The sequence below is a fragment of the Saccopteryx bilineata genome, chromosome 2 (assembly GCF_036850765.1).
Source record: "Saccopteryx bilineata isolate mSacBil1 chromosome 2, mSacBil1_pri_phased_curated, whole genome shotgun sequence".
Taxonomy (NCBI): domain Eukaryota; kingdom Metazoa; phylum Chordata; class Mammalia; order Chiroptera; family Emballonuridae; genus Saccopteryx; species Saccopteryx bilineata.
In genome coordinates this window covers 250,413,909-250,434,985 of record NC_089491.1, presented here as the reverse complement: position 1 = coordinate 250,434,985, position 21,077 = coordinate 250,413,909, and the positions used below count along the sequence as shown (strand labels likewise).

Sequence of the window (21,077 nt, the reverse complement as noted above, 5' to 3'; positions counted from 1 at the left end):
TCCTAGTACCAAACCCCACTGCCGCTGCAATTCCTCGGACACCTCTGAGTCCCAGTCCTATGAAAACACCCCCTGCGGCAGCTGTCTCCCCTATGCAGGTGAGTGCCTGTGATTGCAGAGGCTTGGGGGTCTCCGCATCTGAAAGGCTGTCCTCTTCAAAGTCATTTACACTTATGTCAGGTTGTGGGCAGAGGCAAATGACTACTGCATGAAGGATACAGTTGGATTTCTTTTTTGCTAAAATACTGTGAATATTGCTAATTGAAATAAAGTATGTAGGAGTGACGTCACGGAAATGGCGCCGTGAGCAGCGCGTCCGACAGCTCTCCCCTAAATCACAACAAATTTATCAACTAGAAACAGAAAAATTTATCCTCGGAGCATTCCGGAGTTCCACACAAACTGATAGCGAAAGGACTGTTATCACTTGAATCTGAGAGACGAGGGTGTGGAGGAATTTACCGCAGCGACGTTCATTCAAGCCTCGAGGAAGTGCGCCTGTGTGCTATCAACAAGACCACCCTCAGATGCCGATAAGAAAGAGGAAATCGAATATTATGGATACAAAAGAAAGAGAGGTAACACAAATAGATGTGGAAAAATCTATGGAGAAAAGACTTAACATATTGGAAGCCTTGGAGCTAAATGACAGAGAATTTAAAATAGAAATCTTAAAAATACTCAGAGATATACAAGAAAACACAGAAAGGCAATATAGGGAGATCAGAAAACAACTCAATGAACGCAAAGAATATATTACCAAGGAAATTGAAACTATAAAAACAAATCAAACAGAAATGAAAAACTCAATTCACGAGCTGAAAAACGAGGTAACAAGCTTAGCTAACAGAACAGCCCAGATTGAAGATAGGATTAGTGAAATAGAAGACAAACAACTTGAGGCACAACAGAGAGAAGAAGAAAGAGACTCAAAAATAATAAAAAACGAGAAAGCCCTACAGGAATTGTCTGACTCCATCAGAAAGAATAACATAAGAATAATAGGTATATCAGAGGGAGAAGAGAAAGAAAATGGAATGGAGAATATACTCAAACAAATAATAGACGAGAACTTCCCAAGCCTGTGGAAAGAACTAAAGCCTCAAATTCAAGAAGCAAACAGAACACCGAGTTTTCTTAACCCCAACAAACCCACTCCAAGGCTCATCATAATAAAGATGACACAAACCAATGACAAAGAAAAAATTCTCAAGGCAGCCAGGGAAAAGAAGAGTACAACATATAAAGGAAGGCCTATTAGATTATCATCAGATTTCTCAGCAGAAACTCTACAAGCTAGAAGAGAGTGGACCCCAATATTTAAAGCCCCGAAAGAGAGGAACTTTCAGCCAAGAATACTATACCCATCAAAGCTATCCTTCAAGTATGAAGGAGATATAAAAACATTCACAAATACAGAAAAGATGAGAGAATTTATCAACAGAAAGCCCCCACTCCAGGAAATACTAAGGGGGGTTTTCCAACCAGATTCAAAGAACAAAAGAAAACAACACCACAAGTAACAGCTCCACCAAGAACACAATAAAACCAAACTTAAACTGTGACAACAAAGGAAAAAAAGGGGGGAGAGGATGGAGATTAACAGTAGCAAAGGATGATGAAGTGCAGAAATACTTATAAGATAGGGTACTACAATGAATATGGTAGGTACCCTTTTCATTACTTAATGGTAACCACCCTTGAAAAAACCACCACAAAAACACTGGACTTAAAAAAGGTAGCAACAGAGGAAAGAAGTATGGAACAAAAACAAATGATAGAAAAACAAAAGAGAAGAATCAAACTAGATACAAAACTAACAGAAAGCAATTTATAAAATGGCAGTAGGGAACCCACAAGTGTCAATAATTACACTAAATGTAAATGGATTAAACTTACCAATAAAAAGACACAGAGTAGCAGAATGGATTAAAAAAGAAAATCCAACTATATGCTGCCTACAAGAAACACATCTAAGCAACAAGGATAAAAACAAATTCAAAGTGAAAGGCTGGAAAACAATACTCCAAGCAAACAACACCCAAAAAAAGGCAGGTGTAGCAATTCTCATATCTAATAATGCTGACTACAAGACAGAGAAAGTACTCAGAGACAAAAATGGTCATTTCATAATGATTAAGGGGAAGTTGAATCAAGAAGACATAACAATCCTTAATATATATGCACCAAACCAAGGAGCACCAAAATATATAAGACAGCTACTTATTGACCTTAAAACAAAAACTCGTAACAAAAATACAATCATACTTGGAGACCTCAATACACCGCTGACGGCTCTAGATCGGTCATCCAAACAGAGAATCAACAAAGACATAGTGGCCTTAAACAAAATACTAGAACACCTGGATATGATAGACATCTACAGGACACTTCATCCCAAAGCGACAGAGTATACATTTTCCTCTAGTGTACATGGAACATTCTCAAGAATTGACCATATGTTGGGCCACAAAGACAATATCAGCAAATTTAGAAAAATTGAAATTGTACCAAGCATATTTTCTGATCATAAAGCCTTGAAACTAGAATTCAACTGCAAAAAAGAGGGGGGAAAACCCACAAAAATGTGGAAACTAAACAACATACTTCTAAAAAATGAATGGGTCAAAGAAGAAATAAGCGCAGAGATCAAAAAATATATACAGACAAATGAAAATGAAAATACGACATATCAGAATCTCTGGGATGCAGCAAAAGCAGTAATAAGAGGAAAGCTCATATCACTTCAGGCCTATATGAACAAACAAGAGAGAGCCGAAGTAAACCACTTAACTTCACACCTTAAGGAACTAGAAAAAGAAGAACAAAGACAACCCAAAACCAGCCGAAGAAAGGAGATAATAAAAATCAGAGCAGAAATAAATAAAATAGAGAACAGAAAAACTATAGAAAAAATCAATAAAACAAGGAGCTGGTTCTTTGAAAAGATCAACAAAATTGACAAACCCTTGGCAAGACTCACCAAGGAAAAAAGGCACAGGACTCAAATAAATAAAATCCAAAATGAAAGAGGAGAGATCACCACAGACATCATAGATATACAAAGAATTATTGTAGAATACTCGGAAAAATTATATGCCACCAAATACAACAATCTAGAAGAAATGGATAAATTCTTAGAACAATACAACCTTCCTAGACTGAGTCATGAAGAAGCAGAAAGCCTAAACAGACCAATCAGCAGGGAGGAAATAGAAAAAACTATTAAAAACCTCCCCCAAAATAAAAGTCCAGGCCCAGACGGTTATACTAGTGAATTCTATCAAACATTCAAAGAAGACTTGGTTCCTGTTCTACTCAAAGTCTTCCAAAAAATTGAAGAAGAAGCAATACTTCCAAACACATTTTATGAGGCCAACATAACCCTCATACAAAAACCTGGCAAGGATGGCACAAAGAAAGAAAACTACAGACCAATATCTCTAATGAATACAGATGCTAAAATACTAAACAAAATACTGGCAAACCGAATACAACAACATATTAAAAAAATAATACATCATGATCAAGTGGGATTCATCCCAGAATCTCAAGGATGGTTCAACATACGCAAAACGGTTAACGTAATACACCATATCAACAAAACAAAGAACAAAAACCACATGATCTTATCAATAGATGCAGAAAAGGCTTTTGATAAAATACAACACAATTTTATGTTTAAGACTCTCAACAAAATGGGTATAGAAGGAAAATATCTCAACATGATAAAGGCCATATATGATAAGCCATCAGCCAACATCCTATTAAACGGCATAAAACTGAGGACTTTCTACCTTAAATCAGGAACAAGACAGGGTTGTCCACTCTCTCCACTCTTATTTAACGTGGTGCTAGAAGTTCTGGCCAGAGCAATCAGACAAGACAAAGAAATAAAAGGCATCCATATCGGAAAAGAAGAAGTAAAGGTATCACTTTTTGCTGATGATATGATCCTATACATTGAAAACCCGAAGGACTCCACAAAAAGATTATTAGAAACAATAAACCAATACAGTAAGGTCGCAGGATACAAAATTAACATACAAAAGTCCATAGCCTTTCTATATGCCAACAATGAAATATTAGAAAACGAACTCAAAAAAATAATCCCCTTCACGATTGCAACAAAAAAAATAAAATACCTAGGAATAAACATAACAAAGAAGGTAAAGGACCTATATAATGAAAATTACAAAGCATTGTTAAGGGAAATCGAAAAAGATACAATGAGATGGAAAAATATTCCTTGTTCTTGGATAGGAAGAATAAATATAATCAAAATGGCCATATTACCCAAAGCAATATACAAATTTAATGCAATTCCCATCAAAATCCCTATGAGATTTTTTAAAGAAATGGAACAAAAAATCATCAGATTTATATGGAACTATAAAAAACCCCGAATAGCCAAAACAATCCTAAGGAAAAAGAATGAAGCTGGGGGCATTACAATACCTGACTTTAAACTATATTATAGGGCCACGATAATCAAAACAGCATGGTATTGGCAAAAAAATAGACACTCAGACCAATGGAACAGAATAGAAAGCCCAGAAATAAAACCACATATATATGGTCAAATAATCTTTGATAAAGGGGCCAACAACACACAATGGAGAAAAGAAAGCCTCTTCAACAAATGGTGTTGGGAAAACTGGAAAGCCACATGCAAAAGAATGAAACTCGACTACAGCCTGTCCCCGTGTACTAAAATTAATTCAAAATGGATCAAAGACCTAAATATAAGACCTGAAACAATAAAGTACATAGAAGAAGACATAGGTACTAAAATCATGGACCTGGGTTTTAAAGAACATTTTATGAACTTGACTCCAATGGCAAGAGAAGTGAAGGCAAAGATAAATGAATGGGACTACATCAGAATTAAAAGTTTTTGCTCAGCAAGAGAAACTGATATCAAAATAAACAGACAGCCAACTAAATGGGAACTGATATTTTCAAACGACAGCTCAGATAAGGGCCTAATATCCAAAATTTACAAAGAACTCATAAAACTCAACAACAAACAAACAAACAATCCCATAAAAAAATGGGAAGAGGACATGAACAGACACTTCTCCCAGGAAGAGATACAAATGGCCAACAGATATATGAAAAGATGCTCAGCTTCATTAGTTATTAGAGAAATGCAAATCAAAACTACAATGAGATACCACCTCACTCCTGTTAGATTAGCTATTATCAACAAGACGGGTAATAGCAAATGTTGGAGAGGCTGTGGAGAAAAAGGAACCCTCATTCACTGTTGGTGGGACTGTAAAGTAGTACAACCATTATGGAGGAAAGTATGGTGGTTCCTCAAAAAACTGCAAATAGAACTACCTTATGACCCAGCAATCCCTCTACTGGGTATATACCCCAAAACCTCAGAAACATTGATACGTGAAGACACATGTAGCCCCATGTTCATTGCAGCACTGTTCACAGTGGCCAAGACATGGAAACAACCAAAAAGCCCTTCAATAGAAGACTGGATAAAGAAGATGTGGCACATATACACTATGGAATACTACTCAGCCATAAGAAATGATGACATCAGATCATTTACAGCAAAATGGTGGGATCTTGATAACATTATACGGAGTGAAATAAGTAAATCAGAAAAAAACAAGAACTACATGATTCCATACATTGGTGGAACATAAAAATGAGACTAAGAGACATGGACAAGAGTGTGGTGGTTACCAGGGGTGGGGGGAGGGAGGACATGGGAGGGAGGGAGGGAGGGAGGGAGAGAGTTAGGGGGAGGGGGAGGGGCACAGAGAACTAGATAGAGGGTGGCGGAAGACAATCTGACTTTGGGCAAGGGGTTTGCAACATAATTTAATGACAAAATAACCTAGACATGTTTTCTTTGAATATATGTACCCTGATTTATTAATGTCATCCCATTACCATTAATAAAAATTTATTAAAAAAAAAAAAAAGCCCTGGCCGGTTGGCTCAGCGGTAGAGCGTCGGCCTAGCGTGCGGAGGACCCGGGTTCGATTCCCGGCCAGGGCACATAGGAGAAGCGCCCATTTGCTTCTCCACCCCTCCGCTGCGCCTTCCTCTCTGTCTCTCTCTTCCCCTCCCGCAGCCAAGGCTCCATTGGAGCAAAGATGGCCCGGGCGCTGGGGATGGCTCCTTGGCCTCTGCCCCAGGCGCTAGAGTGGCTCTGGTTGCAACATGGCGACACCCAGGAGGGTCGCAACATGGCGAAGCCCAGGATGGGCGAGCATCGCCCCCTGGTGGGCAGAGCGTCGCCCCTGGTGGGCGTGCCGGGTGGATCCCGGTCGGGTGCATGCGGGAGTCTGTCTGACTGTCTCTCCCTGTTTCCAGCTTCAGAAAAATGCAAAAAAAAAAAAAAAAAAAAAAAAAAAAGAAATAAAGTATGTAAATATCAATTGTGTTTTTCTGAAAATCTCTAATAGTGATAGCTAACATCTGTTGAACCTTACTATATGTTCTACACTGTTCCAAATGCTTTAAAATGTTAACTCATTCAATCTTTATAACAACTATATTGGGTATTAGGTATGGTTCTTATCCCTAGTTTTCACATGTAGAAACTGAGGCCCAGAAAGGTAAGCAATTTGCCAAGGGTCGTACAGTTAAGTGGTAGAGCTGGGCTTTGAACCTGGGAAGTGTGGCTTCAGAGACCATGCTTTTAAGCACTATACTAAGATACTTCTGTAGGTTGAATATGTAGTTAGCATGTCTCAGCCTCTGCTGCATAACAAATCACTTCAAAGCTTAGTGACTTAAAACAGCAATTTTACTATTTTTTCTATTTCTCTGTGTTGACGAGGCATTTCTTTGGCTTTGGCTGGGATCATTCCAGCACCTACCTGCACCTAGCTGCGGGGAAGGGGGGCTGGGGCCTGGGCTCAGCAGGGATGCTGGGTGCTCTCTCGGTGGGCTTTCTCAGGCTCTCTCAGGCTCCTTCAGGGCATGGTGTCTCAAGCTCCAAGAGAGTAAAAGCGAAAAGTTAGCAAAGCCTGTGAAGACTGAGGTTTGGAATTTGGACTGTGTCACTTCTATCCCATTCGTTTTGTCTACACAAGTTATAAGGCCAGCCCAGATTCAGATTGGGAAGGTCTTCACAAGGCACAAATTCAGAGAAGTGTGATTTATTGGTGGCTGTTTTGTAGCTGTCTAGCACAAGGGCATGGCTGGTCTGTTATAAATGAGTTTCAGAGGTGCTCTTGCCACTCTGGAAATGCAGATCAGAATCAGGACAGGTGCTGTTACTCTGTCATGCTTAAGTGGCCCTCTCATTGTGCCCTTGCTGATAAGCCACTTTTGAAAAGAGGGGTTGAGGTAGAGAGAGAGTTTTAGCCTTAACAGTTTGGCAGCTATAATGCAAATTCATAACTAAATATTTATGTAACTTTGATACTGTTCATCTTGTGATTTCAGAGACATTCCATAAGTGGGCCAATTTCTGCACCCAAACCCCTGACAGCCTTGTCAGACAAGAGACCAAACTACGGGGAGATACCTGTGCAAGGTACATTTCACATGTTGCATTATTTCACTTGTTATTAATTCTTAAAATTCTGACCTTTTTTGGCTAAACTGTTATTTATTTTTGTTCTTGACATTATTTAAACCAGTGTAGTATACTACATCTTTATCAGAAGTTTACTCATAATATGTCTTAATTATAAATGGTGAGGCTAGTTATTAATAAGTGCATCTTAGAGGACAGCTCTCTCGTAGCATCATGATAGGTAGTAGAGAGTTGCTATTTTGCTAGGCACTGTGATTTTGTAGTTTTTCATGGTATATGGATTGTTATCCCCATTTTATGTATACTAAGAATGAGGCTTCACAAAGTATCTTAATACAGTTAACATAGTTACTGAACCAGGGACCTGGGCATTCTCACTCCAGAGCCCACTTTTAAAATCTCTGTGCTGCCCATTGTTCATAAGAAGAAACTGAGACTCGCGGATACAGTACAGCAATTCTTTGCATTTGTGAAGGGGCTTGCTCATTTTCACACAGCTCTTTGTGGTAGAGCCAGTACCAGAACCCAAAACACCTCCCTTTTGGGGTCAGGCTCTTTCTCTTACCTGTACTGCATTACATGTGGTGCTGAAGAGCACTGGGAAAGGGGCTCGTGGCATTGGTGTGGTGCTCTGGAAAGCAGCACTTCGTTTGGGGTAGGTGTGGAGGTGCCCAGCAGGAGTGCAGGGCACTCAGCAGCCTAGAGCCCCTCTAGGATGATACAGGCCAGTCACCTCCATGCGTTCTTTGTGCATTCTCTTGGTTATAGCAGTTAGGTGTTAGGCTCTGCCTGAAAGACTACGAAGTTTTGATAGATGTGGGGAAGAAATAAACAGACTTGTGAGAATAATTTCATTGAAGAACCTAGAGGATTCCATGGGCTCCATTTACCCCCAGTGCAGGAAGAGTTCAATTCTTAAATCCCTCTCTTCTCAGGCCCTCTTCAACCTTGCAGTCATTCACCCTTAACTATTCCATCAAGATATTTTTTTAAGATTTTATTTTAGAGACAGGGGAGAGAGAGAGAAGAGAGAGCAAGAGAGAGAGAAGGGAGGTGGGGAGAAGAGCAGGAAGCATCTCTTGTCATAGTTGCTTCTTGTATGTTCCTTGACCGGGCAAGCCTGGGGTTTTGAACCAGCAGCCTCAGTGTTTCAGGTCGACACTTTATCCACTGCACCACCACAGGTCAGGCTCCATCAAGCTGTTTTCATCAATGTTGCCAATCATGTTTTGTCACTAATCCAGTCAGCCTTGAGTCCTAATCCATGAACTGTCAGCAGCAGCATTTGGCCCCGTTGAGCACGCCCCTTTTCCAGGATGTTCTTTTGGGATTTCATGGTACCATAGTATTGCATCTTTTCTTTCCTTCTTGGCTGCTCCTCTGTCTCCTGGTCTTCTGGGCTTGTTCCTCCTCCCTGACCAGTAAAGGTGGTGTGCCTCAGAGCCTGTCCCTAGGCCTGTCTTCTCTCTGTCTGTACTCACTCTGTCACTGTATCCTGTCATTCTCTACCTTTAACTACTATTTTTATTCTGAGAACTGCCAAGTTCATATCTCCAGCCTGTTCTCCTCTGGACTCTAGATTTATATATCTATTTGTTTATTTGACATCACTGTTTTGATATTGAATACTCTCAGACTGAGGTTGTCCAGGACAGAATTCCTACATTTTTCAAACTTCTTCAATCTATAATTTGCCTTCTCTACCTCAGTTAAGGGCAATTTTATTTTCCAGAAATGTTGGCATCATTCTTAATTCCCTTTGAGACCTGTCCATTTCTTTAGGGAACCCCATTGGCTCTACTTTGAAAATAACATCCAGAAATGGAGCGTTGCTCTTTCTCCACTACCACCTTCTTGGTCAGAGCCACACGACTCTCACCTGGATTCCGGCATAAGATTTCTCATTCCTTTTTCAGTCTATTTTTAATCTTATAGCCAGCATAATCTTGAAAAAGATAAATTGGAGCATGTCACTTTACTCAGAACCATCCACTGGCTTCCATTTCTTTCAGAAGAACTGGAATTCTTTTAGTGGCCTCCAGACCCCCCTAGTCTGGCCCCGTTGCCTCTCTGGCTATATCACCTTTCTCTCTTGGTCTCTGCCCAACCACACGGCTTCCTTGCCATCCTGGGGCACTCAGGCCCTCTCCTGACTTAGCGACCTATACTGGCTCTTCTTCTGCTGTAACACTTGTGCAGGAGGCAGGCTTGCTCCTGCAAGGCTCCACTCACATTTCACCTAGGTGAGGGCTTGAATACCATATTTATGATTGTAATCCACTCTCTTCTCCATATACCTTTCTCTGATCTCTCTCTCTCTCCTTTCTTTAACTTTAGCACGTATCCCTTCTATATACTATATAGTTTACTTATCTATAACTTTTACTAGTTTTTCCCTGTTCCCTAGTTGTGAGGTTCATGAAGTCAGGGCATCCTGAGCACCTATAGTAGTTTTGGACTCTTGTGTTTTTTTTTTTAATAAATTAATTTTTATTTAAATGGGGTGACATCAATAAATCAGGGTACATATATTCAAAGAAAACATTTCCAGGTTATTTTGTCATTTAGTTCTGTTGCATACCCATCACCCAAAGAGAGATCGTCCTCTGTCACCCTCTATCCAGTTTTCTTTGTACTCCTCCCCCTCCCCCCCTCCGTCCCTCCCCCCACCCCTGGACTCTTGATAAGACATATGAGATGAGTGAATAAAATAAGAGTTAAAGCATATAAAATGCTAAGCATGAATTTTAGCCAATAGAAAATACTCACTGTTAGATTTTATGACTGTTTTTGAGCTTCTTAGCATATGTGACTGAGAATGATGGCTCTTAATTATCTGCAAGTAAAGCAGTTCAGTTAATTGCAAGGCAACTGAGGTCTGCAGGTTTTGCTGAGCTGCCAAGATGTGGCTGTGAGAAAGCATAATACACATTATGTTTTGGGCATGTTAAAAGAGTGCATGCATTGAGAGCAAAGATGGAAGCCAAGGGTTTAGGAGCAGTCCCACTCTCCCCTGCCCGTTACATGTGCCCAGTTCTGGCAAATAAAGTCAGCCTTTTGACCTGCAGTCACAGTCACTACAGTTGGAGCTAGGAGCCAGGATGCCACAGCCTTTGAAAATGTGTATAATCTTGAGCTTGTGACAGCCCTGTGTGACAGGCCCCTATCAGGAGAGCATTGAGGTAATCCTGGGACACTAAAGAATATTGAGTCTCCAGGTTTCAGTTGGCTCTGGAGGAGGGCAGGGATGCTCCAGTAGGAAATGACTCAGGGCCTTTCCAAACCTCCTAAAGCCAACCCTCAGGGCCTCCTCCCCACTTGACTGACCCACTACAGCAGGGGTAGTCAACCTTTTTATACCTATGGCCCACTTTTGTATCTCTGTTAGTAGTAAAATTTTCTAACTGCCCACCAGTTCCACAGTAATGGTGATTTATAAAGTAGGGAAGTAACTTTACTTTATAAAATTTATAAAGCAGAGTTACAACAAGTTAAAGCATATAATAATAATTACTTACCAAGTACTTTATGTCAGATTTTTGCTAAGTTTGGCAGAATAAATCTTTATAAAACAACTTACTCTAGCCTGACCTGTGGTGGCGCAGTGGATAAAGCGTCGACCTGGAAATGCTGAGGTCGCCGGTTCAAAACCCTGGGCTTGCCTGGTCAAGGCACATATGGGAGTTGATGCTTCCAGCTCCTCCCCCGTCTCTCTCTCCCCTCTGTCTCTCTCTCTCCCTCTCTCTCTCCTCTCTAAAATGAATGAATGAATGAATGAATGAATAAATAAATAAATAAAAAATATAAAAAAAACACTCTAGTGAAATCTTTTTATTTATACTTTGGTTGCTCAGCTACTGCCCACCATGAAAGCTGGAATACCCATTAGTGGGCGGTAGGGACCAGGTTGACTATCACTGCTCTTCAGGCTCATCTCAGTTGGCTCACAACAGGGCAAGGTTTACCAAGAACAACCAGTACCAGCAGTGTTGCTTGAATTCACCTATTACTAAGACTTACCTGAGTCACTGATAAAATATGGAACCCTGGGCCTTACCTCAGATCTGTTGACTTGGGGGAGTTTAGAAACTTCATTTTTACAAGCACCCTAAGTAATTTTAGGAAAGGAAAAATTGGGAAATTAGGCAAAGGTTTTTTTTTTTTTCACTTTTCCTATTGCTTTAGCTTTTGTGGGTGGGGAATGGGGTTTGAAAGGTTTGTAAGCCAAGGTTATTGAAGACATAGACTGAATATGTTAAGTGTCTTTTAGGGCCTGCTGAATCAAATCTTTTTGGTTTTTTTTTATTATCTGGTAATATAGCAAATGATAATGCCATTGGGGATGGAGTGTGTGTGGTCAGTCTGTGTTAAGCCTTAATGGGCCTTAGTGGAAACAGTGCAAATATACACAGAGGTAGACACACTTAGTTGAATTTTTATCTGAGAATTTGTTGATAGTGAGATCTTAATCTTTCACAGTCACTAGAGAAAGAAACCACTTACAAAACTGAGAACAACCGGATGATTCTTGGTCATAAAAGGCTACCATGGCCTGACCAGGCGGTGGTGCAGTGGATAGAGCGTCAGACAGGGATGTGGAGGACCCAGACTCGAGACCCTGAGGTCGCCAGCTTGAGCTGGCTTGAGCTCATCTGGGTTGAGCAAAGCTCACCAGCTTGGACCCAAGGTTGCTGTCTCGAGCAAGGGGTTATTGGTCTGCTGTAGCCCCACGGTCAAGGCACACATGAGAAAGCAATCAATGAACAACTAAGGTGTCACAACGAAAAACTGATGATTGATGCTTCTCATCTCTCTCCGTTCCTGTCTGTCTGTTTCTATCTATCCCTCTCTCTGACTGTTTCTGTAAAAAAAAAAAAAAAGGCTACCATGGTTATCCAGACGGTGAAAGAAAGTAGGATTTCTGAGCTCTGTCTCAAACTGCTTTTTTTCCTTGACTGTTTCTTTTATCTTGGCCTAAATAAAGAAAAACAGTCTATAATTTTCATTTTGAAAATTTTAGTGGTTTCATTACTTAAGTTTAAAACAGTGCTGCCTCTTGTTCTACTACACTTAGGGAATTTATTGGGTTGGTTTTTTTTTTTTCCAGTTAAGTACTTTATAATAGGTGTGGGGGTTTTGTTCCATTTTAGCATCATGCTTGTATGTCACTTGCAGGAGAAGGTTTCAGACCAGCAAAATCTTATTATAAATGGACTAATCAAATGCCCTTTTGTTATTATTGTCAGCAGTTGAGCTAAATTGCTAGGTTCAGGACTGGTGCTGCCTCAGTGACTCTTTATAGGTAGAATGTGAATTAGTGTTTGTGGCCAAAGCAGTAAATCTGCTACTAGGTAGGTACATGGATACAGGTAGTTGAAAAGGTCTTTACTATGCCTTTCTTTTTTCTTTTTCTTACTGTCTCTGTTTGCATAGTAATCTTAAAAGGTCCAGAGTGTTAAGTGAAAACCCTAGCTGATGGTTCAGAGGGTTGGAGAACCTGGGGTTGCCCCATATCAGCACAACCTTGTGAATGCCATGTCTGTGCCACCAGCTCAGACATACAGATATCTGAGAAAGCTGATTAGTCTAAGTGAAGTCATGTTCTGTAAAGAAATTAATACTGTTATTTGTCCAAATTGCATTACATGAGGCTTGGAGATATAAAAAATTTTTTAAATTCAGTATTTTGAAAAAATTGATTTATGGTAAGAGTACATATAATAAACATGACACAAACTTAGAAGATTTTACTAGAAAGGCAGACCTTTGATACTTTGTTAAAAGTTATCTCTTTTAAGTTAAATAAAGAAAAGAAAAAGTACCTTCTATTTTAAAAGTTTCACAGCAGTTCTCATTCTCCAAAGGGTAGAACTGAATTGGATTCTGGCTCAGCCCTAGATCCAGCATGGTGGGGAAATCGCCAGGAGAAATTCAGATGGAAATCTAACCTTCTGTATTTTTAGTCTAATGGATATCAGTTCACTTATAAAGCTTCCCATCCCCATTTTTCTTCTCTTCACTGTGGTTCTTGATAAAGTAACTAGCCTATTTTTTCCAACATATTATTATCGTATGAAATTTTCAAGCATACAGAAAAATGGAAAGAAATTGTGCAGTGAACATTTACCTCTCACTACCTAGATTCTATAGAATTCCTATATTCTTAAATGTTTTTATTTAATTTATTGGGGTGACACTGGTTAACAAAATTATACAGGTTTTAGGTGCACAATTCCACAACATATCATCTGTACATTATATTGTGTCTTTTTTTTTTTTTAGAGATAGAGACAAACTGACAGACACAGGAAGGGAGAGAGATGAGAAATATCAACTCATAGATGTTCATTGATGCTTCTCATACATGCCTTGACCAGGGGGCTCAAACTGAGCCAGTGACCTCTTACTCAAGCCAGCGACCTTTGGGCTCATGTCAGTGACCATGGAACCACTTTGATGATCCCACACTCAGGCCAGCAACCTTAGGGTTTCGAACCTAGGACCTCAGTGTCCTCGGTTGATGCTCTATCTACTAGAGCCACCACCAGCTGGGACATTTCCATCTTTTTAAAATGTTTTTCAAGATAAGTTGCAATCAGTATACTTGAGCATGTCTTGCAATATTTAAAGTGTTCTCTCTGTTTTTAAAAACTCTTCCTTTTGAGGCCCTGGCCGGTTGGCTCAGTGGTAGAGTGTTGGCCTGGTGTGCAGGAGTCCCGGGTTCGATTCCCGGCTAGGGCACACAGGAAAAGCGCCCATCTGCTTCTCCACCCCTCCCCCTCTCCTTCCTCTCTGTCTCTCTCTTCCCCTCCCGCAGCCAAGGCTCCATTGGAGCAAAGTTGGCCCGGGAGCTGAGGATGGCTCTGTGGCCTCTGCCTAAGGCACTAGAATGGCTCTGGTTGCAACAGAGCGATGCCCTAGATGGGCAGAGCATCGCCCCCTGGTGGGCATGCCAGGTGGATCCCGGGCGGGCGCATGCAGGAGTCTGTCTGACTGCCTCCCTGTTTCCAACTTCAGAAAAATACAAAAAACTCTTCCTTTTGAGATAAGTTTGGACTTACAGAAGAGTTCCAGAATACTATAGTTCTCTTATACCCTTAACCCAGATTCCCTAATATGAACATCCCTCATAACCATCGAATAGTTACCAAAAGTAAGAAATCAGTATCACTGAAATGTTATTAACCCAAACTACAGACTTCATTTGGATTTTACCAGTTTTCTCACTGATGTTCATTTTCTATTCCAGGATCAGATTCAGGTTCCTACTTTGCATTGGGTTGTCTTATCTCCTTAAGTCTCTACCAGTCAGCAACAGTTTATGTCTTTTCTTGTCTTTTGTGACCTTGATACTTTTGAAAAATACTACCCAGTTGTTTTTTAGAATATCACTCAGTGTGGGTTTATCTGATTTTTTTTTTGTTTGTTTCTCCTGATTAGGTTGAGGTTATGTGTTACTGGGAAGGATACCACAGAGGTGATGTGCACTTTTAAGTGTATCATATCAGGGGACACATGTCAATATGTCTTATTATTGGTGATGTTGACCTTTGTGACTTGGATAAGGTGGTTGCCTGCTAGTAATTAATAAATATTCTATTTCTGCTTAAACTCTCTCTCATTGATTTTAGCATCTGTGCCTTGACAGATTTTTTTCTGCAGCAGTTATTACTGTGATGTTGTAGTGCTGATTTTTTAAATTTCCTCCTTTTTGCAAGGAATTATTTATAATGTTATTGCACTTATATTTATAGCATTCATTTATATTAATACAGACTCATAGACATTTATTCTTTGTGTTAAAATCTATTACTATTGTTATTTTGTTGCTCACATTATCCCACCCTTGGCCATTGGGAGCTTTTTCATGTTGATTGCTTGCTCTTTCAATGCATCATTCCCTGCCGAACCCCCCAAAGCATTTTCTTACTTTTGAGCATCACAAGGTGACCCAGAATTGTCTTTTTCCTGCATCAGCTTTGGAATCAACTATATACTTCTCCAAGTACCCCTGGTTACTTTTATTAGAGAATGGTATTTTTGAAAACAAGATCTGGATGCTAGATGTACTTATTGCTACTGAGGTGCCTCCAGTCCCTTTCTGGATAGAGTTAGGACAGTTTTATGTATGTATAATCAACCCATGCATACACAAACCACAAGTTACACTCATGCCTCTAACTCCAAGCCAGCACCAAGAGTGCATTCTAGCATTTTCCTTTTCCTTACTTGTAACTTCTTTCTTTGGCCAGTGAGAAATCTGGCTCTCATTATCTACATTATGTTTGTTTATTTCATGACTAATATACAGTGGTTTCAAAATTGTCCCTGTTTTTAAATCCACTATTTTGCCTATGAATATGGTTAGGGAAACAATAAAAGGACAACTGCCTGCACCAATTTATTTCTATGATTTATGAAATAGAATTAAATAGCAGACCTAGTGTGCTCGTGTTACTGCTGTCTGTTGTAAGTGAAAAGAATATCTCTGTGTAGGTTTATCCTTTTATCTTAGCCCTGGATCTCATCTGTTTGGGCTTTCATAAATGCTATTAGCCTCATGCTATGATCCCTTTCCTCCTGTGTCTTCAGCTTTACCTTCTCTACTGGGTCCCCCTTCCATTGTCATTTTAAAATGCTCACATCTCTTCTTTTTATTTATTTATTTATTTTTTAATTCATTTTAGAAAGGAGAGAGAGAGAGAGAAGGGGGGAGGAGCAGGAAGCATCAACTCCCATATGTGCCTTGACCAGGCAAGCCCAGGGTTTCGAACCGGCGACCTCAGCATTTCTAGGTCGACGCTTTATCCACTGCGCCACCACAGGTCAGGCCACATCTCTTCTTTTTAAAGAAAGAAACCCTTACCTGCTACCCACCTCCTCTAGCTACTATACTTTCTCTACTTTTCACATACATTTTGTCTCCTTCCTATTTCCCATTCATTCCTTAATACAGGATATTCTTACCTTACTTCTGTCCCCAACAATGTATTAAATTGCTTTGACCAAGGTTCAGCCTCCTTGTCACCAATTCATTATCTCGCCATCAGCTATATGCTAATAATTTCCAAAACTAGATCTTTACGTTGCCTTTTCTTCTGAACTCCCTCACTAACTACCTGTTCCTCATCTTTCCCTGGGTATCTTATATGGTTCTCAAATTCACTGTGTTCTCATTTCATTTCCTCCCATGATACTTTTCTACTTTCTTATCTCTGTACCTAGAACCTCTCTCCTTCTCACTTCTGTATCTAGTAGGTCAGCAAGCCTGTTGATTCTGCCATTTTGAGGAGCTCCTGAATCTTTTCTCTCTCTCTTGTGGTACCACCCAAGCCCCTAGTCCAAGCCAATTTTATCTCCTCTGTACAGTCTAACTGTTCCTCCTTCAGTTCACTACAGCCAAAAAGATATTAAAGTAATAAAACTTGTATTGGTTCCACATTGCTAACAGTAAAATCCAAATTCCTTCACTTGACCTGAAGCACCTGCATGCTTTGCCCTTGCCTGGTCTGGCCCTCCCAGCCTGCCTCTAGCCTTACCTGCTCCTCTCTTCCCCCTGCCCTGTGGATCTCTTTGGATGTACACTGAACACTCCACTCCATGCTCTTCTTTGCCTGTATAAAAGCTATTAATTATCCTTCTAGTCTTAACTGAGATGTCATTTCCTGCAGAGGTCTTTCCGGATCTCCTCTGAAGACCGGGTTACATCCTTTGCTGTGTTCCCAGAGCCCTTGTATTTGTTCTGTTCTAGCATCCTCCACTTGAAGTGATTTTTTTTTAATCTACTCTAGACTCCCGGTTCCATTGGGGCAAGTTTCCTGCCTCCTATCTTCCTTTCTCTCTGACCTTTGCACCCAGCCCCGTGCCTAGCAAGTAGTGGAGACCCAAATAATTTTTGTTTAATGACTGTATTAAAGACAAGAATAGCTCCATATGGCAGTAGTCTTTATTACTGTAAAATATAATCTCTCCTGCCTGCCACTTGCTTGTGATACACTCATCTTATTTCCTGAAGAGGGCTAAACCAACAGTTTGACATAAAGGTTGAATCCAGCCTGCTTACAGCAGTAGATGGACATGCATTCTTACTGTAACAGTGCCTCTGAGCCCTCGTTTGATTCTCAGTGAAAATACTTCATGACCTGGCAGCAGACTGTGTTGTGCCAGTGGAAAGTTAACACAAATAATTTAAAAATGACTAATAGCCAATTTGGGTTATTTAAATGAGAGCCATGAAATATGTATTTTTTGTATGTTTTCAGAAACTGTCTGCTAAATTAAGACAGACTTGGATTTGTAGACATGCAGTAAAAAAAAAGACTTAACCAGCTGTTGGGCAAATGAATCAGCAGTACATTTCATGAGTTTTGTTTCAGTTCTGTGCCTAGAGGGTACAGTGCCAAAGAGGAAGATATAAGACAGCTTAGAAACACTTTCCATGTAGGGCACGACAAAGGCTATGTCCGAACTAACACACATTTTGATTCATTTGTCTTTATACCCTTTGTTTTCGCTTTCTTCATTTGCTGTGTTCTTTGGAAGATTAAGATTTTAGGGAATGACCAGTTTCATATTTGCAAAATGGAAAATTTAATTAAGTAAAAAATGTTGATTTCTGTTTCCAACTATTTCTGTATGCTACTACTAAGTTTGTTTTGTCTGTCAGACTTTGTGTTTAATAATGCTCTTCCTGTGAGAATGAAAGGCACCTGGCGACAGGGTTTAGGACTGATGAATGCTTGTGTGTAGGCTTTTTTTTGCACAGAGGCAGTGTTTGTTCATGATAAGAATGATGTAATGATGCTAGGCTATATAAGTCCTCTCTTCATTAAGAAAGTAAGTTCCTCCTTCCCACTCCCTTCCAATCCAAGTAGTTTGTAATTACAACCAGATATTTCTCATGTGTTTAGAAAATAAATTTTAAAATAAAAGATGTGCTGTCCTTGAAAGATAATGTCATATGCCATTACTTTATTTATTTATTTATTTATTTTCATTTTTCTGAAGCTGGAAACGGGGAGAGACAGTCAGACAGACTCCCGCATGCGCCCGACCGGGATCCACCCGGCACGCCCACCAGGGGCGACGCTCTGCCCACCAGGGGGCGATGCTCTGCCCATCCTGGGCGTCGCCATGTTGCGACCAGAGCCACTCTAGCGCCTGAGGTAGAGGCCAGCCACAGAGCCATCCCCAGCGCCCGGGCCATCTTTGCTCCAATGGAGCCTTGGCTGCGGGAGGGGAAGAGAGAGACAGAGAGGAAAGCGTGGCGGAGGGGTGGAGAAGCAAATGGGCGCTTCTCCTGTGTGCCCTGGCCGGGAATCGAACCCGGGTCCTCCGCACGCTAGGCCGACGCTCTACCGCTGAGCCAACCGGCCAGGGCGGCCATTACTTTTGACAGCATATTAGGAGAGGGAATATTTTTAAAATTGTTAATTCTTAGAAAGAAGTACTGAATTTTTTTTTTTTTACTAGCAATAAACTGTGCCTTTTCCCTTTTAAAAAAATGTGTGCTAGAGGGACTTTCTTGGTCAATGAGACTAATAGTCTTCATTAAGTATAAGAGGTGGTGTTTCCTCTCATCCTAATCTACCATTCCTGATACACTCCAACCAAGCAGAACACATCTCAGCTGTCCTTGTGCTTGTTGGCTTAGCCTGACGACAGCCTTGTTGGGATTGTAGCCCTATGTACGTATAAAGCGTGCTGCTCTGTTTGGGGGCTCCCACCTCAGGGCAAACAGGTCCTGAGAAGGCAGTGTTGAAGCTAGACCTGCAGGATGATAAAGGTAGCCAGGATAAAGAGGGAATAGAGGAGGAATACAGGAGATGTAGGAACAGCTGTGCCAACGTTCAGGGGACTCAAGAAGCGCCCTATATATACATCTTGTGTTTAGAAAGCAAGGGAGGATTAGAGCAAGGTGAGGCTGCAGACGCAGAATGTCTTGGCTGAGTGTTCAGAGATGTCTGACGCTTCCTTGTTTCCCTCAGACTAAAGTCCACATACCAGGTGATGAAGTCTCTCTTCAGTCAGCCTCCTCCTCCCTTTAAAGCCCATTTTCCTGCTACCTTCTCTGTTTCCCATGCGCCCAATGTTTTAGCTGTGCTAGGATTTTATTATTATTCATCTTTAATGACCTTGTACCTTTGCTCTGGGTATTGTCTGTCTGAAATACTGTTAGCCACCCCTCTTCTCTACTAGTAAAGCCCAGCTTAATGTCATTACAGTGTGCTGTTGAAACCTTTCCTACTCCCTAAAATTAAAATGAATGGCTTCTCCCTCTGTGGTTTAATAGCACTTCATCATTCTAGTATTCTGATTAATTCCATCCTGACCTGTCTGTTATATTTACGTATGGCTTTCCTGCTAACTATGTAGACACAAGGCAAGGCTTTTATTTAGTTTCTACTTTTTATACCTAGATATAATAGGGGATCTTCGAATTTTGGTTGAATTGCATCGAAGAGGTAAATAGCAGTTGGTGATTTAGAAGCATTTTCATCTGTGTTAAATGTCTCATCCCTAGAAATAAAACATTGAATGAAATGTTTTCCCAAATGTTCCTTGTCTACAGAAGTTGTTTAGTATTAGTAGACCTCTGGGGAATTGTGAAAGGCTGAGTGTCAAGGGTAAGGGGAGTAAAACTCACCTTCTTGCTACCCTTGTTATGTCAGTGTTCAGTACCAGATTTCTTTATTGTGACCCTTTCCACTTGGTGCAGAGCATCTACTAAGAACATCTTCAACCAGCCGACCTGCTTCTCTGCCAAGAGTACCTGCCATGGAAAGTGCCAAGACCATCTCAGGTGATGACTTTTTTTCAAAATTCCCCTTTTTATTCTGACAGAGACAGATAGAGGGACAGATAGGGACAGACAGACAGGAAGGGAGAGAGATGAGAAGCATCAAGTTTTCGTGGCAACACCTTAGTTGTTCAATGACTGATTTCTCATATGCACCGTGACCAGGAGGCTACAGCAGAGTGAGTGATCCCTTGCTCAAGCCAGCATCCTTGTGCTCAAGCCAGCGACCTTGGACTTCAAGTCAGTACCATGGGGTCATATCTATGATCCTATTCTCAAGCTCAAGCTGGATGAGCCCATGGTCAAGCCGACAACCGTGGGGTTTTGAACTTGGATCCTCTGCATCCCAGTCCAACTCTCTATCCACTATGCCACCACTTGATCAGGCTATTCAAAATTCCCTTTTAAATTTTTTTTTTTTTTTTTTTTTTTTGTATTTTTCTGAAGCCAGAAACGGGGAGAGACAGTCAGACAGACTCCTGCATGCGCCCAACCGGGATCCACCCGGCAGGCCCACCAGGGGCGACGCTCTGCCCACCAGGGGGCGATGCTCTGCCCCTCCGGGGCGTCGCTCTGCCGCGACCAGAGCCACTCTAGTGCCTGGGGCAGAGGCCAAGGAGCCATCCCCAGCGCCCAGACCATCTTTGCTCCAATGGAGCCTTGGCTGCGGGAGGGGAAGAGAGAGACAGAGAGGAAGGAGGAGGGGGGGTGGAGAAGCAAATCGGCGCTTCTCCTATGTGCCCTGGCCGGGAATCAAAC

General features: G+C 41.0%; 1 protein-coding gene across 3 annotated transcripts in view; it reads left to right on the top strand.

Annotated features, from left to right (window-relative positions):
- Window positions 1–21,077, top strand: part of SPECC1L (sperm antigen with calponin homology and coiled-coil domains 1 like) — a 142,762-nt gene that overhangs the window by 71,450 nt on the left and 50,235 nt on the right. For all 3 annotated transcript variants that reach the window (XM_066260034.1, XM_066260035.1, XM_066260036.1), the window contains 3 exons: window positions 7–98; window positions 7,426–7,516; window positions 20,238–20,321. In XM_066260034.1, coding sequence (XP_066116131.1) covers window positions 7–98; window positions 7,426–7,516; window positions 20,238–20,321 — 267 coding nt within the window. The remainder of the gene's footprint in view (window positions 1–6; window positions 99–7,425; window positions 7,517–20,237; window positions 20,322–21,077) is intronic.